This window comes from Porites lutea, chromosome 11, assembly GCF_958299795.1.
Source record: "Porites lutea chromosome 11, jaPorLute2.1, whole genome shotgun sequence".
Lineage (NCBI taxonomy): Eukaryota > Metazoa > Cnidaria > Anthozoa > Scleractinia > Poritidae > Porites > Porites lutea.
This window is the reverse complement of record NC_133211.1, coordinates 19,882,509-19,900,865: the sequence shown is the minus strand read 5'-3', so window position 1 is coordinate 19,900,865 and position 18,357 is coordinate 19,882,509. Positions and strand designations below refer to the sequence as shown.

Genomic DNA, 18,357 nt, shown 5'->3' with positions numbered 1-18,357 from the left:
TTTGCTACCTGTACCGATAAGTGTCACAGTGCATGTTAAAAATCTTTCAATCTGTTATTTTTTGGATGCATACCACTGGCTCAAACATAAGGGTGACAAAATAGTAATTTTCCCATTACTAGGCAGACTAGAAGTGAAAGTGTTCATAATGAGTTCTTGAAGAATGATGAAGTGTTATTTGAATATGGAGCTGGGGAGGCCTGGGGATGGGGAAAGGGTGGCGAAGCCTGGAGAAATGCTCTTGATGGCGCCATTCCATGATACCAGATTTGGTATTGTGCTCTGATTAGCCAAACGTCTTCATGCTGACAGATTTGCAGAGCTGTTGACAGTATCGCACACTTTCAGTATCATGCTCCGGCCTACAGTTGGGGAAAAGATTTTTTAAAACACGGATTTTGAGCAAGCGATACAAATTTCTTCGCAACCTTTTTTTGCTTATCCCTCAGCTGCAAGAAGAGCAAAAAATATGCCTGTGATCTGTTGCAAAATAAAGAAGCCTTCAAAATATTGAACTTTTCTTATACTCTCTTGTGATAAACTACAGTCACATTTACAAAGCTATTGACTCATAAACCGACATTCAAAAGGTACAGCAGTATTATCACGCTCCTACCAAAAGCGTGTTAAAACTAAAGAATCAGTGGATATATGCAAAGTATGCATGTTGCATACACCTAAGCCTTGTGCTCCGACAACACATAAACCACGACTGTGTGGAGATACCACGACTGTGTGGTCGAGTGGTTTGAAAATAATTTTGTTATTAATAATGGGTACTTTTTCTCTTAAAAACCTGAGGAAAAGCCTTTTGTGACAATATAAATGTGACTTGATCACTGAAATAAATTTGTATTAACTCTGAAAGAAGGCAAATAAAACTAAATAAGTGAGAGTGTTTTACCAAGTTTAAGACTTCAGCGACAGCCTATTGCCCCTTAGCCATCATTTGCTACCTGTACCGATAAGTGTCACAGTGCATGTTAAGAATCTCTCAATCTGTTATTTTTTGGATGCATACATGTAGGATTTTGACCACTGGCTCAAACATAAGGTGACAAAATAGTAATTCTACCATTACTAGGCAGACTAGAAGTGAAAGTGTTCATAATGAGTTCTTGAAGAATGATGAAGTGTTATTTGAATATGGAGCTGGGGAGGCCTGGGGATGGGGAAAGGGTGGCGAAGCCTGGAGACATGCTCTTGATGGCGCCATTCCATGATACCAGATTTGGTATTGTGCTCTGATTAGCCAAACGTCTTCATGCTGACAGATTTGAAGAGCTGTTGACAGTATCTCACACTTTCAGTATCATCCTCCGGCCTACAGTTGGGGAAAAGATTTTTAAAACACGGATTTTGAGCAAGCGATACAAATTTCTTCGCAACCTTTTTTTGCTTATCCCTCAGCTGCAAGAAGAGCAAAAAATATGCCTGTGATCTGTTGCAAAATAAAGAAGCCTTCAAAATATTGAACTTTTCTTATACTCTCTTGTGATAAACTACAGTCACATTTACAAAGCTATTGACTCATAAACCGACATTCAAAAGGCACAGCAGTATTATCACGCTCCTACCAAAAGCGTGATAAAACTAAAGAATCAGTGGATATATGCAAAGTATGCATGTTGCATACACCTAAGCCTTGTGCTCCGAGAACACATAAACCACGACTGTGTGGAGATACCCTACATACGTTTATTTCTCTCTTGCATGCCTTCGTTTGCATCACTTGTTATTAGTGTAGTTAAGGTGACTCGACCCAGTTTTTTTGGGGTGGTACTATCCTACTTTGAAGCTCTCTGGTATCCCCACCTTTACTTTTATCGTAAGTCTAACACATAGAATGGATAACATATAGATCAATCTACAATATAACATAAAATTGTTGGCGATCGGAGTAAATGTCACGTGGTTATAACGCCACGCCCCTTTGAGGTCTTAGTCGAAAATCTGCTGTTGCAGGCACTTTTTCGTGAAAATCTCTCGGCTACACATAGCGCGCATTAGTGCCTTGCGCTGAACAAAGTTTCACCAAAATCACAAAGACCCAATTCGAGAAATTCAGCGGTTTCCAAATTTAGGTCATAATTTATGCGAAAATGATAAGCAAACTTTACACGGATTATATCTAATAAACTATGCGATTCATCTCTTTATTTTGGGCATCGTTATAACAGATGGGTCCTTGCAAGTCAGCAAAATGCTTTAGGGCCTTGTAAATGCGCGCGATTTCGGGCAAAGCAAACTTATAGAAATTATAGTTTTCGCTATTTGTTGACGTTTGTTAGCATTTAAGAGTCTTTCTCACGAAAAAAGCATTTTCTTAAAAATTCGTAGTTTTTTTTCCTTCAAATTTTTTCAGGGCCACAATTGATTAACTAACTACCCGGACTCTGAATTTCATGGTCATTGAAAAACTGTGACATTATCTTCTATAAACCCAAACTTGAGTAAACATTGAAGATTTTTAGCGTTTTGGCTGAGTTTGTGCTTTGGGAGTTGTCTATTGTTTCTAGTCTGTCATTATACGGCATTCTTGTTCAGCACGCGTGCAATGACCGCGCTTGGCTGACTTCCGAATGCTCACCGAGATATTCCGTCACGAGTTGATTTAATTATTGGCTTGCATTAAACCTATGAAAAAATGATATTTTTTTAATAGTAAGTAGATTTAGTGTGTAGCACTTCTTGATTTTTTTGCAAAGGCACAAGAAGCACGAGAATTGATTAAAAATTTTGAGTTAAACCTCTATGTATCACGCGATGGCCTGTCTCACTGTACAAAACTTATTAAATCTCGGTGAGCATAAATTATGACCTAAATTTGGAAACCGCTGAATTTCTCGAATTGGGTCTTTGCGATTTTGGTGAAACTTTGTTCAGCGCAAGGCACTAATGCGCGCTATGTGTAGCCGAGAGATTTTCACGAAAAAATGCCTGCAACAGCAGATTTTCGACTAAGTCCTCAAAGGGGCGTGGCCATATAATCACGTGACATTTACTCCGATCGCCAAAAATTTTATGTTATATTGTAGATTGATCTATATGTTATCCATTTTATGTGTTAGACTTACGATAAAAGTAAAGGTGGGGATACCAGAGAGCTTCAAAGTAGGATAGTACCCCCCCAAAAAAACTGGGTCGAGTCACCTTAACTACACTAATAACAAGTGATGCAAACGAAGGCATGCAAGAGAGAAATAAACGTATGTAGGGTATCTCCACACAGTCGTGGTTTATGTGTTCTCGGAGCACAAGGCTTAGGTGTATGCAACATGCATACTTTGCATATATCCACTGATTCTTTAGTTTTATCACGCTTTTGGTAGGAGCAAACCAAATACGCTTACAACGTTATCACAGCAAAAATTTATTAAAAAAAGTGACAATAATGTTGGTGTGCAAAATATCAATTTTATTGAATAATCCCAATCAACTTTAATTCACAAGTTGTTCCCAATCCTACAGGCCCAAGTTTTTTGAAAGGTGAAAAATGCTATCAGTTGGGAAATTGCTATCCACTAAATAGCACAAATAATGAAAAACATTTTTTACTTTTGGTTTCTTTGACACTGACCCACTGGATAGTGCTTTATCTTTCATGGTGGGTGGTACTTTTCTGCTTTTCATCAACCAGGCCTGTGGTATAATTCCTAATAAATACCACTTATTAACCAAGAGTGAGGTCATTTGAGGGAAATCTCAGACCAAGGCCTTGATGTATTGACTGAGTGACAGTGAGGTCAGTACATCAAGGCTGAGATCTGAGATTTTCCTGTAAAGCTAAACAGACGAGGTTAACGAGTTATTTATTATATGGCCTTTTCTTTGACTATGGAAAATTATGGCCTTGAGCCTAGCCTGCAATAAATTAAAACCAACGACTGGTCAGTAGATAACTTTCAAAAACACGTCACCTCATTGAGTTGTATATGGTCAGCCAATACCCCTTTTTGACAGCTGTCAATTGACCATAACATGGATGTCCATAAGGATATCCACTATCAAGTTAAACACAGATAATTTTATATGCCTTGGACATCTAGCTAATGACCGATCATTAAAAGAAAAAATCTTTCCCATTTAGCAGCCAATCATAGTGCACGGACTATTGTAGCCATATAATAAAGCATTAATATAATTAAACGGGCCACCCCAAAGAAATTTGTCAGCTATGTTTTAAGGGCAATCTGCATAGTTCATAGAGAATATTGACACTCACTTATTATTCTTACAAATATGCCACCCTAAAGAAATTCAACAGCTTATGGCTCAGGAAAAAGCTAGCCCATAGTTTTGACAGAACTGTTTGTATGCTTTTCCTTTGACAAATATTTGACATGCTATAGTATTTGTTAATACAGTTTATTGTGTCAATACAAAATACGTGTATGTCACTCTGAAGTAATTTAACAGCTTATTTAAGTGTACTTGCAAGCTAGTTCATAGATGTGCCATTGAGAAAACCCCCTCCACACTTTCCCATAAACAGATATTTGACATGCTATAATATTATTATTAATAAAAAATACAAACAAATAAAATTCTGCGACTCTGAAGAAATTCAATAGCTTATGTTTTGGGAAAACTCTCTGTACACTTTCCTTTTAAGTAACATCTGTACACTTTCCATTAACAAAATAGTTATCCTAAAAAAAGTTATTTCAAATGTTGCATTCCCTTTGGCAAAACAATAATTGAATGAATAATAAAAAACACAATAGTAAGATGTTTTTGCCATCTAGGGCCATCCCAATAAAATGTTTCGTTTCCCATCGCCCCGTCTCTTGTGATGGTGCGTCGGTCGGTCGGGAAAAAAGAAGAAAAAAGAATGAACACTTTTACTTTTGTAAAGTAAATCTCACATTTAATCTGTAAGATATATAATCAGATGGTAAAAGATGTATGTTAACACGACTATCAAATGTCTAAACAGCCTTTAAAAACGTAGTATCGATGTTAATTAAAGACAAGGACATCACATCATACCAATTGTTGTTAAAACAAGATCGTGTGCTTTTAAAGCAAAGTACTTGCTTCTTTGACCAGTGAATCTGGATTTTTTTGTTTTTACTTTTCGAGAAAAATGGGTCGGTCGGGCGATGGGAAATGAAACAGTTTATTGGGATGGCCTAAATAACTCTTGATGAAGAGTGCCGGTTCCTATCACCAAAGTAAAATATACTTGAAGCAGAAATCATTGCTATAATGTCAATCTATAATTATTTTTTTGTTTTTGTCTTTCCCTTGCAAATAATTATATAATTTTATCACAATACTGGCTTTACTGATAAATTTTGCCTCAAGTAAACCCACTGCAAAATGATACGACTATCTTAAAAATTCTACAGTCAACCAAACCGAAGATGTGTAATTTTCTAGGTTATTGTCATATTCTAGTGTATAATGTACATGTTCATGTACAGTATTATTTGCACAATCAAACTAAGTAAACACATCAACTATTTAACAATTATTCCTGGAGCCCTCATGGCCTTTGAGTTGTTTTAGTAAAATCCAACTAGTTGGTCAAAAATATTGAGACAAAACAACTTTAGCTAGTTAGAGCTAGACTTTTTTAATCCTTTTTCGCCCCCCAAAAGCCAGCACTTTCCGCTATTAGTGGGCTATAATAAACAGCCTAGTAGTAGCTCAACCAATCAGAATGCAGCATTGATAATAGACCACTAGTTGGATTTTACTAAAACAGGATAGTTTAACAGGTACCCATATAATCAGTTTATATAATAAAATGGTTGGTAAACCCCACATTACAAGGAATTTTCAGACTGACTTCATGCAGTTAATTCAAAGAAATCACAAAAATATTGTTGATTTCACATAGCTAAAAATATACAAATAAATAAACAATATTAATGAATAAATTGCTAATAATCTTTAATTCCCTGTTAAAATGCATTAATATCTCAGTCATCAAATTCAAAACCTTGGTAGATTTGTTAAACTGTTTGGTACACTACAATTATTTTCTGTACTATTGACAGGGAATTTTTGTCTGTCACCCCCTGATCTTTCAGTGTGTTTCTTTAAACAATAAAAAATCTAATTTTAACAACTGCCAATTGATTGGCATTAAAACGCCAACACCTGGCAGCTTGCAAACAAGTAGGAAAAAGCAAAAACAAATAAAAACAGGCATTTATCCCGGAAAAAAGTTTTTATCCAATGAAATTTAGGCAAGTAGAGCTGTAAAATTAATCATTCTCGATGTGAGAAATGTCAGCTATTGCTTGTTAATGTTTGATTTTAAGTTATGAATGAAGGGATTTTATCCAGCAAACAAGTAAGAGTTCCCATTGTGCTATGTCCACAAACAGAAAAAATGTTAAGCTTGTTCAAAGGAAATTACCCTACATTCTTGAAGATGAACCAACTTGAGCTAATGCAGGGTCATGCATTAGCTGTCCATCACGAATCCTCCTTTTGAGTTCATCCCACAAAAGTCTCCTCTCTTTCAGAACTCCCTTAAGAAGGCCCTTGTTTTCCATAGCTCTCCGGGTCAAGTATGGCAGGACATCATCCACTGGCCCAAATGGAACATACTTGTACACCGCATATCCCTCATTACCTGTGAAGTTTAAGGAAATTATTCACACAAACATTAATATCTGCGATAATGTTATAACCATTTTGTTATAACCATTTTGTTAGTTAGTACTCTAAATTAATAATAATAGGAAGTACACTAGAGTGTAACAGAGGAAGGTAAGGGGTTGGGGGAGAGAGTGATGTGGATAAATGTACTGGCATTTGAACCTCTTAGTATTTTAAATTGCATGCAAAACTGCAATGATGATTATCTCATCATCCTTGATCACACCCTGCAATCATACATGATTTAGTTTTATCATATACTACACTTAGAAACAACCTTTGGTGATTTTCAGAACACATTCGAAATAGAATAGCTCTTCAAGTAAATTGTTTGAGGCAGCTATGCCAGGATTTTTAATTTTCTGATGACAGGCAAAGATTTATATAAAGAGGACAATGAAGTTACCCCACCCGCCTCCAAAAAATTTTTCACCCAGTCTTTGAAACGGAGGAAGAGAAGGAGGATACGGTTCAGAAACACTGTATAACTCACCAAGTGTAAATGAAATTGGGTCAGACATTCCAAAAAGCTGCCCAAAGAAAACTTTTTTTTGTTTTGGTAAAATTCCTAACTCATGCATCCTGAAAACAAAATACAATATAATGTCAAACAACAATAAAAGATCAGTCAGCACTAGTACTGCATGGTTGCTGGGAGTGTGTGATAGTTATTAGGGAGGTACGTTTTCAAGTTAACATACAGCTATTTCGAGAAAGGTTGTCGGAAAAAATGTGCATGCGACAACCCCGAAAGGTATGGGATATGATCAATACACTGTTCCTAACGACTGTAGCTGTTGAACCAACTTTTGTTCCATTAGCACTCACGAACATATGTCCATGGCCTCTCGTGCCATTCTTTCAAATTTCTTTGGAGAACAGAGCAGACAAAAAACCACCCACAATACGTTTCGGGATTGTCGCGTGCACTTTTTCTGACAACCTTTCTCGAAACAGCTGTATATGTACGCTAACAAATGCCACGACAAAAAGTAATACTATAGATGTTTGTATGTACAAGGGTATTGAAGTGAAGATAGTTTAAGGTCATTCATGGTCTTTGTCATCAGTTGTTCACTTGATACGCTATCCAACTAGTTTAAAGTCTAGCCTTACCCTCCCCAGAGCTACATGTAACAAAAAAAATTGATGATGAAAAATTATCAAAAAACTAGTTGTTGACCTCTACCCAACCAAAACGTTTATATAGGATGATGTTCATCATTACAACATACCTCTTAACAGCAACCTGAATGGAATTCTCATTGTGGGTTGCAATCAAAACATTAGCATTTCCTCTCTTGGTCTCCTCCAATACTGCATTCATAACTTCATCAAAGCATTTACTAGTTGCCTTGTAGCTTGGATGGATAGGGTCTTCATAACCTAGTGAACTTGCTCTCAATCTTTCTTGTTCCATGTAAGCACCTCTGACCAGCTTTGCTCCGAACATGTAACCCTCCCGACGTGCCAGCTCCATGTCTGTCTGAATTTTAGAGTAGGTGTCCTAGAACAAACAGGAGCAATCATGGAGAGTGGGTTATCGTTAATGACATTTCTACAAACTGAGGTCCCGTTTATAAGGAGAAAACCTGTAATGGGTAGAGGGACCACCCTCCCGGTTGAGTCAACTTAACAGGCAGTTATACGAGAAAAAAGTTGACCCCTTTGCTTGAGCCAACAAGACGTGCATGCACATCCTTAATAGCCTCCGAACGGCAGACGCATTTCTGGTTGTCGTGATGACCGGAAATGCGTCTGCCGTTCGCAGGCTAGCACATCCTCTGATTGTCTTGCTTTGACCAATTAAAAGTTGACCCTGCTGGGTGAGCCAAAGTGTTTATATGGAGAAAAGCTGGCCCAGCTAGGAAGGTGACACTACTGCCTACCATCACAAAAGGGTGACCAGGCCAATTTTTGTTTCTCATGTAAATGGCTCACAAGGTTTTGTAGGGAAATGTTGGCTTGCCCCGGGTAGCTCGGGGAGGTGGGTGACCTTTCTACCTGAGACATCTTTACTCCATATAAGCAGGGCCTAAGATTCCAGTGGATTCCACTTATTATTACCTCATTAATCTTATATATATGACATTGTGGTTGTTTTTACATGGTTATTTCAACTTTTTCCAAAATTAAACAGAGAATAAAACTAAAACAAACAGCAGACTGAGATTAAAAAATAAACAAAAATGACATCTGATTAACATTATTGTTGCATGGATTATTATTTTGCGTAGAGAGGCTTATTCTAACCATGTATGTACATGTGATGAAGGTACAAGTTGCCAGTTACCTTAAGGTAGCACTGATATGTATTTAAGACAAGCGGCGAGTCCTTGTTGAAGTCCCTCATCAATTCCAAGGTGAGATGTCTTATAGCAGGTTGAAAATATGTCTGTTCAGCGTCCACCATAAGTCTCACTCCCCTCTTCACAGCATGCTTTAATGATGACAAGACAAAACTTCAAAATTGACATGGTATGTGGTATTGAAAAATAATGATAGTGATAATGATGATGACTATCATTCAGAGAAATACCAGTTTAACAATTGAAATCATACAAAAAAACATCCCCTGGCCCTCTCATTCCTTTTTGGAGGGGATATTTATGCATGAAGCTGTTTAATAAAAATATGGTGGAAATAATTATTCAAATAATATCTTAATAAAGAGGGAAACTGACAATGCTCATGCCACTAGTAAATAAACCTGTCATTCTTCAAAATTGTTAAGCACTAAATTGCAATAAAACCAGTCTAACAATATAACAGAAATCATAAGCGTAGAGTAAAATGAAAAGAAATCTTTGCCTGATGATTGCACTGTTACACACTAAAAGAAGTCATAATGTTTCAAGAAATTTATTTTATGAGTCTGACAATTACCACTTAACTTATATTAATGTAATCCATACTACAGAATCTTCTTAGTTGGGGAGACTATTATTTGGAATTACCTATATGTGCACCTTTTGTAGGGGTCAAACATTTAATGTTAGAGTTGAGATCATATCCCAGGGAAAGGGGACTGGGGATTTTGCTTGGCTTTTAGAAATTGCAACAATAAGTTGCCTTTCAATTTCAGCAGTTGTTCCCATACCACTTTAATAACAAAAATTATATATGATAGCTTATTGCATACCTCAGCAAGAGTTGTCAGCCTGTCTGACATGTTATTCATTTGGTGTAGCTCCTCATCCTCTAGAACTGATATGATTGGTCTTCCTGTCTCTTCCTAAGTAAAATCAGAAAGGTTAATGTGTAAAACATGACTGACCTGCAAATGAAAATGAATTTTTGAAAATACATTGTAGAGTGGGGTTGGCTGAGAAGCAAGTGACTCACATCTCCCTGTGGCTTGGCCTTGAACAGCTGAGATAGTTTCAGCTGAGGCGTAAGAAATTCATGCCACTCTATGACATCAATATCACTGAAAAACAAAAAGAGAGTAGAGTCCTAACGTATCATTTTTAACATATGACCTACCACATAGTTCTTTATTTTAACAGTGCAGTGAAACTCAACCCTTATTGTTGACACTCTAGCGGCCACATGTCCTCATAAGTGAGAGATAACAGTGGGAGTTAAGTCCGACAAACATTTATAGTAATTTGTTTAATTTTCACAGTGGGTTTAGTAGGCTCGATTTTGCCCGCTCTCTTCGTCCTCCCCGAGAAGAGATGGCAGGGCGCGTGACTGGCCTATTGTGTCTGTGATGTAAATTCAAAATTTAAATGGGAAATGTCATTAAATACCTAACACATTTTGTGCTTTGCCTCGTCATCGCTTTAGTAGTTGACATAAAAATCAGCAGAAACATGTTCTATTGATCTTGCATTACCGATGGACTTGACAGTCATCTCTTTCATTTTAGCTGTCAACACACGCCACTTTGAACAACACCTTTGCATCTGCCATTTGAAATCTGCTCCAGGAAAATAAATTTATGCTGCCTGCTCAATTTGAGCAGGCAACGATCTGATTGGTGGTAATTGACAATAGAAACTCATGCATCCAGCCGTCTGTTCTGGGGAGGAGTGTGGGCTCATTTCCAGAACAGTAACTGGTAATCAAGCACTGTCCATATTATTGGGCTGTCTGTTACAGAGAGGTGTCTGCAATATTATAAGCAAGAGTTGACTAGACTAGATCAAGCCTTGTATATGGTATTTAATACATATTTTGTCACCATTGAGATATCAAGAAATGCTGTTAAATAATAAATTGATAATAACAAATATTATTATAAAAGAAAATTCAAAAATTAAATTTACCCAGATTTGTTTGTGTCAATCAAGTCAAATATTCTGTTGGCTTCGTCTGGGCTCATCTCAACCTGTTGCAACAAACTTACAGTCAATTACAGCCACAAAAAAAATCATCAGTATAAAACAGACCAACTACGTGAATAACAAGCAATACAGATGACTTTGTAAGTGTTAAGGCCACGCAAGTAGGAGAAACCTCTGCTGACAGGGTATGAAGGAAAAAAAAACAAAGTTTGATGTTCCCACAAAATTAATATCCATGTTTTCCTTTTTTGCATTGATTACCTTTTCTGCACTTTTTTCATATTTCCTTTAGCTAATGAAAATGAAATACTTGATTTTACTTTTGCAATCTGGAATAAAATTAATATTAAGCATTTGACTGTATATGTATTTTTTAGACCGGTTTGACTACAAAAATTTATTGAAGATCATAATTATTAATTTGGTGTCTTAAACATTTAAGGTGTAAATATTAAAATCGTTACCATACTACTTTATGTTAAAAAAAATAAAAAATAAACTAGCGTTATATTATAAAATCATCTTATCATATTAAAAAATCATAATATGAAAGCATTGTATTATAAAATCATCTTCAGGTTTAAAAAGAAAATCTGCTACAAGCACATTTTACTTGCTTTATAGTTGATTCTCACAGGGAAAAACCTAGTAAAGTCCTTACTCTTCTACATGTACTCTTACCCCAAGCTTTTCTAAGCCCTCAAAGAACTTGTCTCTGGCAACAATGTTTCCTATTTTATTCATCTTTACAGAATCTGAGGCCAAGCAGTCAAAGAAATACTGAGTCTGATTCAGTATTTCAGAAATCCTCATCTGTGACAAGTTAAAGAAAAAGTTTGACATTAATACAATCATGATAAAATTAGTCATATGAGAGGTTTTTATAAAATTGCTAAAAATAAATTATTCAAGGGCTCATCCAGAAGACACCAGATAATTTAGTAGAGGGACATAAGTTTATTAGGCAGCAGTAGATCAGATCAGAAAAAGCACCTTTAACACTGAAGTAGGCATGTGAGGGACTAGGTTGCCCCTTTCTTCTGGGTGTGTAGTCCATATAGCTTAGGACTTCTCTGGGGACAATTTAATTTGGACTAATTCAGTGCATTGTTGAGCAACCAAGATGGGAGAGTATTACCAAGCCACACTTCTCCATTACCCTAGATACCCTTTCCCTCTTTGTACCCTAGAAACACTTCCCCCTTCTTATCCCAAATACAATGTCTTCCCCCGTCGTGGCCCCTTATATACTTCCCCATCTTAACCCTAGAGGTACTTTTCCCCTTGTCTTAGCTCAAAGACAGTTCCCCATGTCTTAACCTAGCTATACACTTCCCTCTTCTCAATATTGCCGCATATACAAGTGCCCCTTCATACCTTGATTACACTGTGCTCCCCCTTCCTCCTTTCTTATCCTACACTTACACTTCCTTATAGGGTGTAAATCCAGGATACACTTTCCAAAGTCTAAATTAAATACCCAAACACCCCTCCCACTTTTTACTGCAGATACACCCCCCCTTCTTATCCCCTCACAATACAAAGTCGTTGTTAATTGTTTCGAACATACCAGTATTTGTGGTCTTCCAAGTGCTGTCACTTTGATTGCCGCAAAACCATCACTGGATGCTTCACCTATATTGTTATCAACAAAGACAGTTGATTAGGATTTACATGACTTTAAATGTATTGTTAAAAAATGAATCACAACTTTGAATTTAAAGCAAGGTGTTTTGGTTGATCTACGATCATCTTCAGTTGCAAGTACAGTGTAATACAGTGAGTTACTGTCACAGTGAATTGAAATAACAATGATGAAATTGTACGTGATGTTATAACTCATCTTTACAATAATAATTTTAAACTTCTTAGCATACAGCACATGCCATGGAAAGGTACAAAAAAAATACAAAATTAATAAATTAAGTATTAAAAAAATTGTTTAAAAATGTATAAAGTATGGGTCAATAATAAATTTATATTACATAAATAAATAATACAAGTAGTAATAATAAAGATAAAAAAATAAAGTTAAAACAAAGCAAGCTTAGCATTATATGTTTGAGCTGAATGTTCAATGTTGGCTTCTGCCACAACAACAACTAGTGTAGATTTTGTGCCAAATCCAAAATTGGAAAGCACTTCTTTCAGCATGATTTGCAACATTCCACAACTGTTGCAAATGCATTAAGATGATAGAGGTCCTATCCCTGATTTAAATCTTGTTTTTATTAATTATCATGTGGTTATTACACTAGTGTTTGACAATAATCAAATAGTGACAACAGGAAAAAAACAGGGGTGGGTAGTCCCTACCTAATTGTGAACACTAAAAGGTGGTTCATAAGAGTTTTCTGTACTAGTAAGGTGATAAAAAGCTGACCCCAGTGAAAATGCCACACTATAAGCCACAATTAAAATACAAACCTGCTGCATCAATACATTTCAAAAATGTTTCAACTCTCTTGTCACACTCTGCTTCTCCTTCATAAAAGTATGTCCTGGCACTATAAACTCCTTTCCTCCTATCTGCAAACTCAGCATGAGACTTATAACGGGCATGTTCATCAGATGGATCTAAAGTCTCACAGCTGTTAGCATCCACGTGGCTCTTCGTCTCATTTTCAGACAGGTCCTCTTCGACAGAGTAATCCAAAATTGCACCAACTCCAAACTTTTCCAAATTTTTTATCACAGGTTTAATTGCTTCCTGGTCTTCACCCGCCACAAAGTGTCCATAAAAGGAAGCTTTCATCAATCTTCTAAATAATTGTTTGCCAAGAACCTTTTGCCCCAGGTTCAAAAGCTAAAAAATATTAAAAAAAACGTGAAGATGAAATTTCCAATTCCTTTCAAACAATCATTGAATAGTGGTTCAAAAAAGCTACAAGAATTATTGCTTCATTATAAAAATAAAGTTCTAATTTTTCTCCGGTTTATGTTTACAAACTGTCCAGCTATGATGAGCCAAAACTGCTCAATAGACCATTTGCATGTTGACATCATTTTACTAAGTACGACCAAAATCCTTTAGGGGATTGCTTTCTTGTGTAAATTAGACCTTTTGTATTTAAACCTCGCTGAGGCTACCAAATTTGAATATGAAAGGAAAAACGAAAAGGATTCTGGTCGTAGTAGTAAAATGACACCATTGTGCAAATGGCCTATTAAAATGCCATTTACAAATCAAGCACTGCACAGCCTGTTCCACATGCAAAATATCAGCTGTGGAGGTTCAGGCAAATTTCTAGAGAGTTTTTGGGTTTTAAAGTGACACAGCAGTCTTGACTTTGACCTTTTGCGGTCTCTTCTCTCCTCTTCTTTCGCTTTTCTTGCCTCCTTTATTACTGGGAAAAGTTTTTGGGAAAGCTTTTCTAGCATCTCAGGATTAAATGAAAGAAAAAGGTTAGTGGGTTGTGAAACAAGATTTTCATGGAAATTTTTGGGTCAACATTACATGGCTTTTTGCTTTTTTCTCTGGCCTCCTTGACTGAATCGTGCTTGTTCTTGTATGGTTTGAAAGATCTCTTTCCCCTTCACATGACGGACAATAAAGTTGGACCTGGATCCACACGCGCTGGGCAGATCAGGGCCAAAGAGTTAAATGTTTTCACAGTATACATAGACTTGCTTCAAGTTGACCTCCCATGAGTTCTTAAAAGCAAGCGAAGTGAGCTTCAATAAGAAAAAGAGAACAAAGCGAGCTTTTTTGCATTTTTTTCTGGCCTCATTGACTGAATCACACTCATTCTGGTACAGTTTGAAAGATCTCTTCCTCCTGCACCCTGGCCCTGCACAAGCTAAAAGTTGGACCTGGATCCGCACGGGCAGTGTGCAGTTTGGAGGCAAATGGGTGAAATATGGCATAACCAACCAGGAAAAAAATAAGGGACGTTTAGAAAGTTTACATCGAAAATTATAGAAGCTCTGTCAAGACAAGCCACTCTATATACTTCCTGCTTGGGCTGCCTGCGATACTTGAAGAGGTTTAAAAACCGACAACAAGCGGACCGGCTATACCTAGGACTTGAATTTAAAAAAGTGTTTTTATAGCCTGAAATCTGACAAGATAACAACCAAGTAACGTGAATATAACCGTGAAACAACATGGCCGTTATCTCTTACGTAACGTGTAAACAAATACTCATACTCAAAATTTTATAAAAGCTAACAAAAAGAAAGCAAAACTTTTGACAGGGCATTTGTAACGCAAGAAAATATCGTTTATGAGAAGGGATTTAGTAAAATAAAAGGATTTACATATTACAATACCATACATGCGCTCCGAGAGATTTTAAATATTAGCTTAGTTTAAAAATAGAGTAAAATGTCGCCCGGATCGATTATCTTCAGCATAAATGAAGGACTGTCATACCTCTTTGTTCTTGTTGACAAGAAAATCGTAGGAGCACAGCCTGAAAATTGCCAAAGCTCGAACAATTTCCCAACTTGTTTTCGACCGGTAGGCACTCTCAGCATCGTCAAAGCTAAAACCCGAGTACGTGGTTTGAGTGTGTGGCGATAAACCGGCGATCTCATCGTTGTTTGCCGCTTTGAACGGATCCGTCGCTGCAGTGACACCAGCGACGCTATCGTGACTACTGTTTCTTTTTACAAAAGATCGAATGGTATTATACGGTCCTCCATCGAAAAGAATTTTAGATCGAAGTGTCCTAGTGCACACAATTCGTCTCGCCATTTTTAAAACAGCGTTATATTTTAACTCATTTGCAAGTCGATCTACGTTTTTTTTAATTTGTTGGCGCACATTTTTTAGTACGTGCGCGTGCTAGAAACCAGTTTTTCAAGATTTGGAGATGGAAGCCAAGCCTTCTGCCAAGCCCGCGAAAAAATTTCTGATAAGATTCCCTTAGAAAAATGGCAATTTAACGAAACAAAAAACTCTGAACTTGTTTATATGAAGCTGTTGTGCTGCACAAGGTTGTTGATAATTTCGAACAAAACTTTGACCGGCTATTTATGTCCAAAAATTGTTGATTATAATTTTAAAATTTAACTTGAAAACAATGACAGGTGCAGGTGCTTTTACAAATAGAAAGGTGATAAGCGAACAGAAGCATAGTTCAGTTTGACGATTTTTGTTTCAGAATTCGCCACATAAACTTGTACTGAACTTGTACTGAAAACAAGTGCATATGACAGCAATGGTGGAGCATGGAAATATTCGGTGGGGTGGGACATGGGAGGGGGAGAGGGTGAATAGAGGAATGATATGGCGAGTCAATTATTCCGTTATTTTCCCCCGAAAATTGAAGTTATTCCATTATTCCACCCCAAAAATGGCATTATGCCGTTATTCCAACTCGAAATTATTGGCTATTCTTTCTTCATTTTTCCTCTTCAGCTCTTTTATAACGCTTCTGACTTTTCCCTCCCTCCCCTAGCTTCTCCCACTCATGCATAGAAACGTTACACGAGACGATTCGCAGCAACTATTTTTAGCGCAACACGGCGTTGATTGTTGCAATTCGATTGGCTACAACTTTGTTCCACTGTGTTGCGCTTAAAATCGTCGTTTTTAATCGTCTCGTGTCTCTTGCACGCTTTAATTTCACGTGCTGAAATCACATTGGGCTTGTTACGTTGCTTCTGTGGGGGTGCGGTTCAGGCTTTGTTCTTAGCATTCACCGTTTGGGACAAAAACTGTACTCAAACAGGAGCCGATTATTTGCAATACAATACAAAAGCTCTTCAGAATATGGGTCGCAGCTCTTGTTTTCGCTTACTACTGGCATCGCATTTAATATTACAGACAGTTTTCTTTGTCCCTAGCCTCCCCGCAGACGTCCTTTGGGGTTCGTTTGTCACGCATTCATTTCTCCCCCACGTCTGCGGGGAGGCTACTTTGTCCCATGTGGGCAACGGACACTTGTTTCTCGCCCAGTCGACAGATTCTAATAGACAGGCGGACTCTTCATTGTTAACTGTTTGCTGTAGTAAACTTTTCCTTTTCGAAGGTAAAAAAAATTGTCTACGTACGACGAATTAAAAACCGGAAGTAGGACTCAGTACTTAATAAATCCTTCGTTTTCTGAAAAGTTACACTTTTTAGGGAGGATTGTAGAATATTTGGTGTTCAAAGTAAAGTCGTAAGGTTTTTATTCGTTCCAACTTTTCCAATAACAAATAATAGTTGTCTTATTTGTTTGCATGCAGGACGATGATTTGTAATTTTATTTTTCTTGGACTACAATTACGAATCCTTTTTGCCAGCACCTCGAATGATCAAGCATTAACGAAGGCTCTGCAGTATGGCGCCATCTGTGGCAACCTTGCATAACTTAGAAAATGGAAAACTTACATCAAAATACAAAAAAGCGGAATCAACAGTGATAATTTTTATTGCTTTGAACATCATCGAGTTATTCGCTTCACAACCTTCACTCTACACCTTGAATAACTTACTGCCACATTTACAAATGTTTAACCTTGATATTAGCATATACCAGGGACCGCGCGACGGCGACAGCAACGAGAACTTCGAAAAAGCAATAGGTTTAGTCAGCGAAACAACAATTCTGCACGTGAAACACGCTCTTTTGTACATTTCTTCGCCGTCACTGCACGACTATGACGTGAAAATACCTAATTTCATGTTGGAGGACGTAAACAAGGGACGACGAATTTTTCTTTCTCTGTTTAAGCTTGAGTTGGGTCTCCCCAAGAAATCAACTCAAGGAAATACGCCTACATTTGACTTTTTCGGTGAAAAGGAATAAAGGCGTCAAAGTTTGAAAAAACGCGAACTCATTTTAAAAGTGACGTTTTCGGTGCCGCCGCCGTCCTCGATGCTGTAGCCTGTGTACAGACGTCCCACCTCCGGCAGAAAAAACGATTTTCTCTGAGGGAGTGGAGAAAGTCTGTACACAGGCTACGATGCTAAAGCTCCGACGGAAACGAAAAGCTGACGACTTCTCGCCTCCCCCTCCCCTCCGCTCCGCCTCACCCCGGCCTTATCTCGTATGTCTTTTCCGTTTGTACTTGGTTTTAAAAATTTTATTTACAAAGTTTCCTGCTCTCAGGGAAACAAAAAGCGATGTTGTGTCCTCCAAATTGATCTATTTTTAATACCGCTGGCATGCATGTGTTAAACCCTGAAAAGTATCCATAGGCACGCGCAGGAGCACAAGGGAATTAACTCCCATCCCGAACAACAAATAAGGTATAGTAGAATAGTTATTTTAAAAGAGTTAGACTATATTTCTTTTAAACACTTGAGACTGTATTACTTCGCGATGTAGTCTTTCATCAGAGCTTTGCGAAGTTCTCCGTCTGTGATCGACTTACGCTGACGATGCCATACGAGGGTGTATTCACAAGATAACTTTAGGAAGATACTAATTTTAAAAAATGCAAAGTACTTTAGTCCCATTGAAGCAAAGACTGCGAAAGTTTCGTGAGTAGCTTGTGGCCATCCGGATTGCAC

General features: G+C 37.4%; 1 protein-coding gene across 1 annotated transcript; it reads right to left on the bottom strand.

Annotated features, from left to right (window-relative positions):
* Positions 1 to 5,604: 5,604 nt before the first annotated feature.
* LOC140951933 (proline dehydrogenase 1, mitochondrial-like) lies at positions 5,605 to 15,655 on the bottom strand. The gene is made up of 11 exons (XM_073401310.1): positions 15,286 to 15,655; positions 13,338 to 13,716; positions 12,481 to 12,545; positions 11,592 to 11,723; positions 10,893 to 10,954; positions 9,964 to 10,048; positions 9,761 to 9,853; positions 8,912 to 9,058; positions 7,854 to 8,125; positions 7,112 to 7,200; positions 5,605 to 6,592 (listed from the first exon to the last, which is right to left on the bottom strand). The coding sequence occupies exons 1-11, from the start codon at positions 15,607 to 15,609 to the stop codon at positions 6,375 to 6,377; spliced, it is 1,866 nt and encodes a 621-aa protein (XP_073257411.1). The 5' UTR covers positions 15,610 to 15,655; the 3' UTR covers positions 5,605 to 6,374.
* Between the last annotated feature and the right edge of the window lie 2,702 nt (positions 15,656 to 18,357).

Excerpts from the sequence above, each read along its gene's own strand:
- LOC140951933 (XM_073401310.1), bottom strand. The coding sequence starts at position 15,609 with ATGGCGAGACGAATTGTGTGCACTAGGACACTTCGATCTAAAATTCTT. Across the intron at positions 11,724-12,480 it reads TTGGAAGACCACAAATACTG|ATGAGGATTTCTGAAATACT; the intron begins GTATGTTCGAAA and ends AACTTGTCACAG. Across the intron at positions 9,059-9,760 it reads GGCTGACAACTCTTGCTGAG|CATGCTGTGAAGAGGGGAGT; the intron begins GTATGCAATAAG and ends TCATCATTAAAG.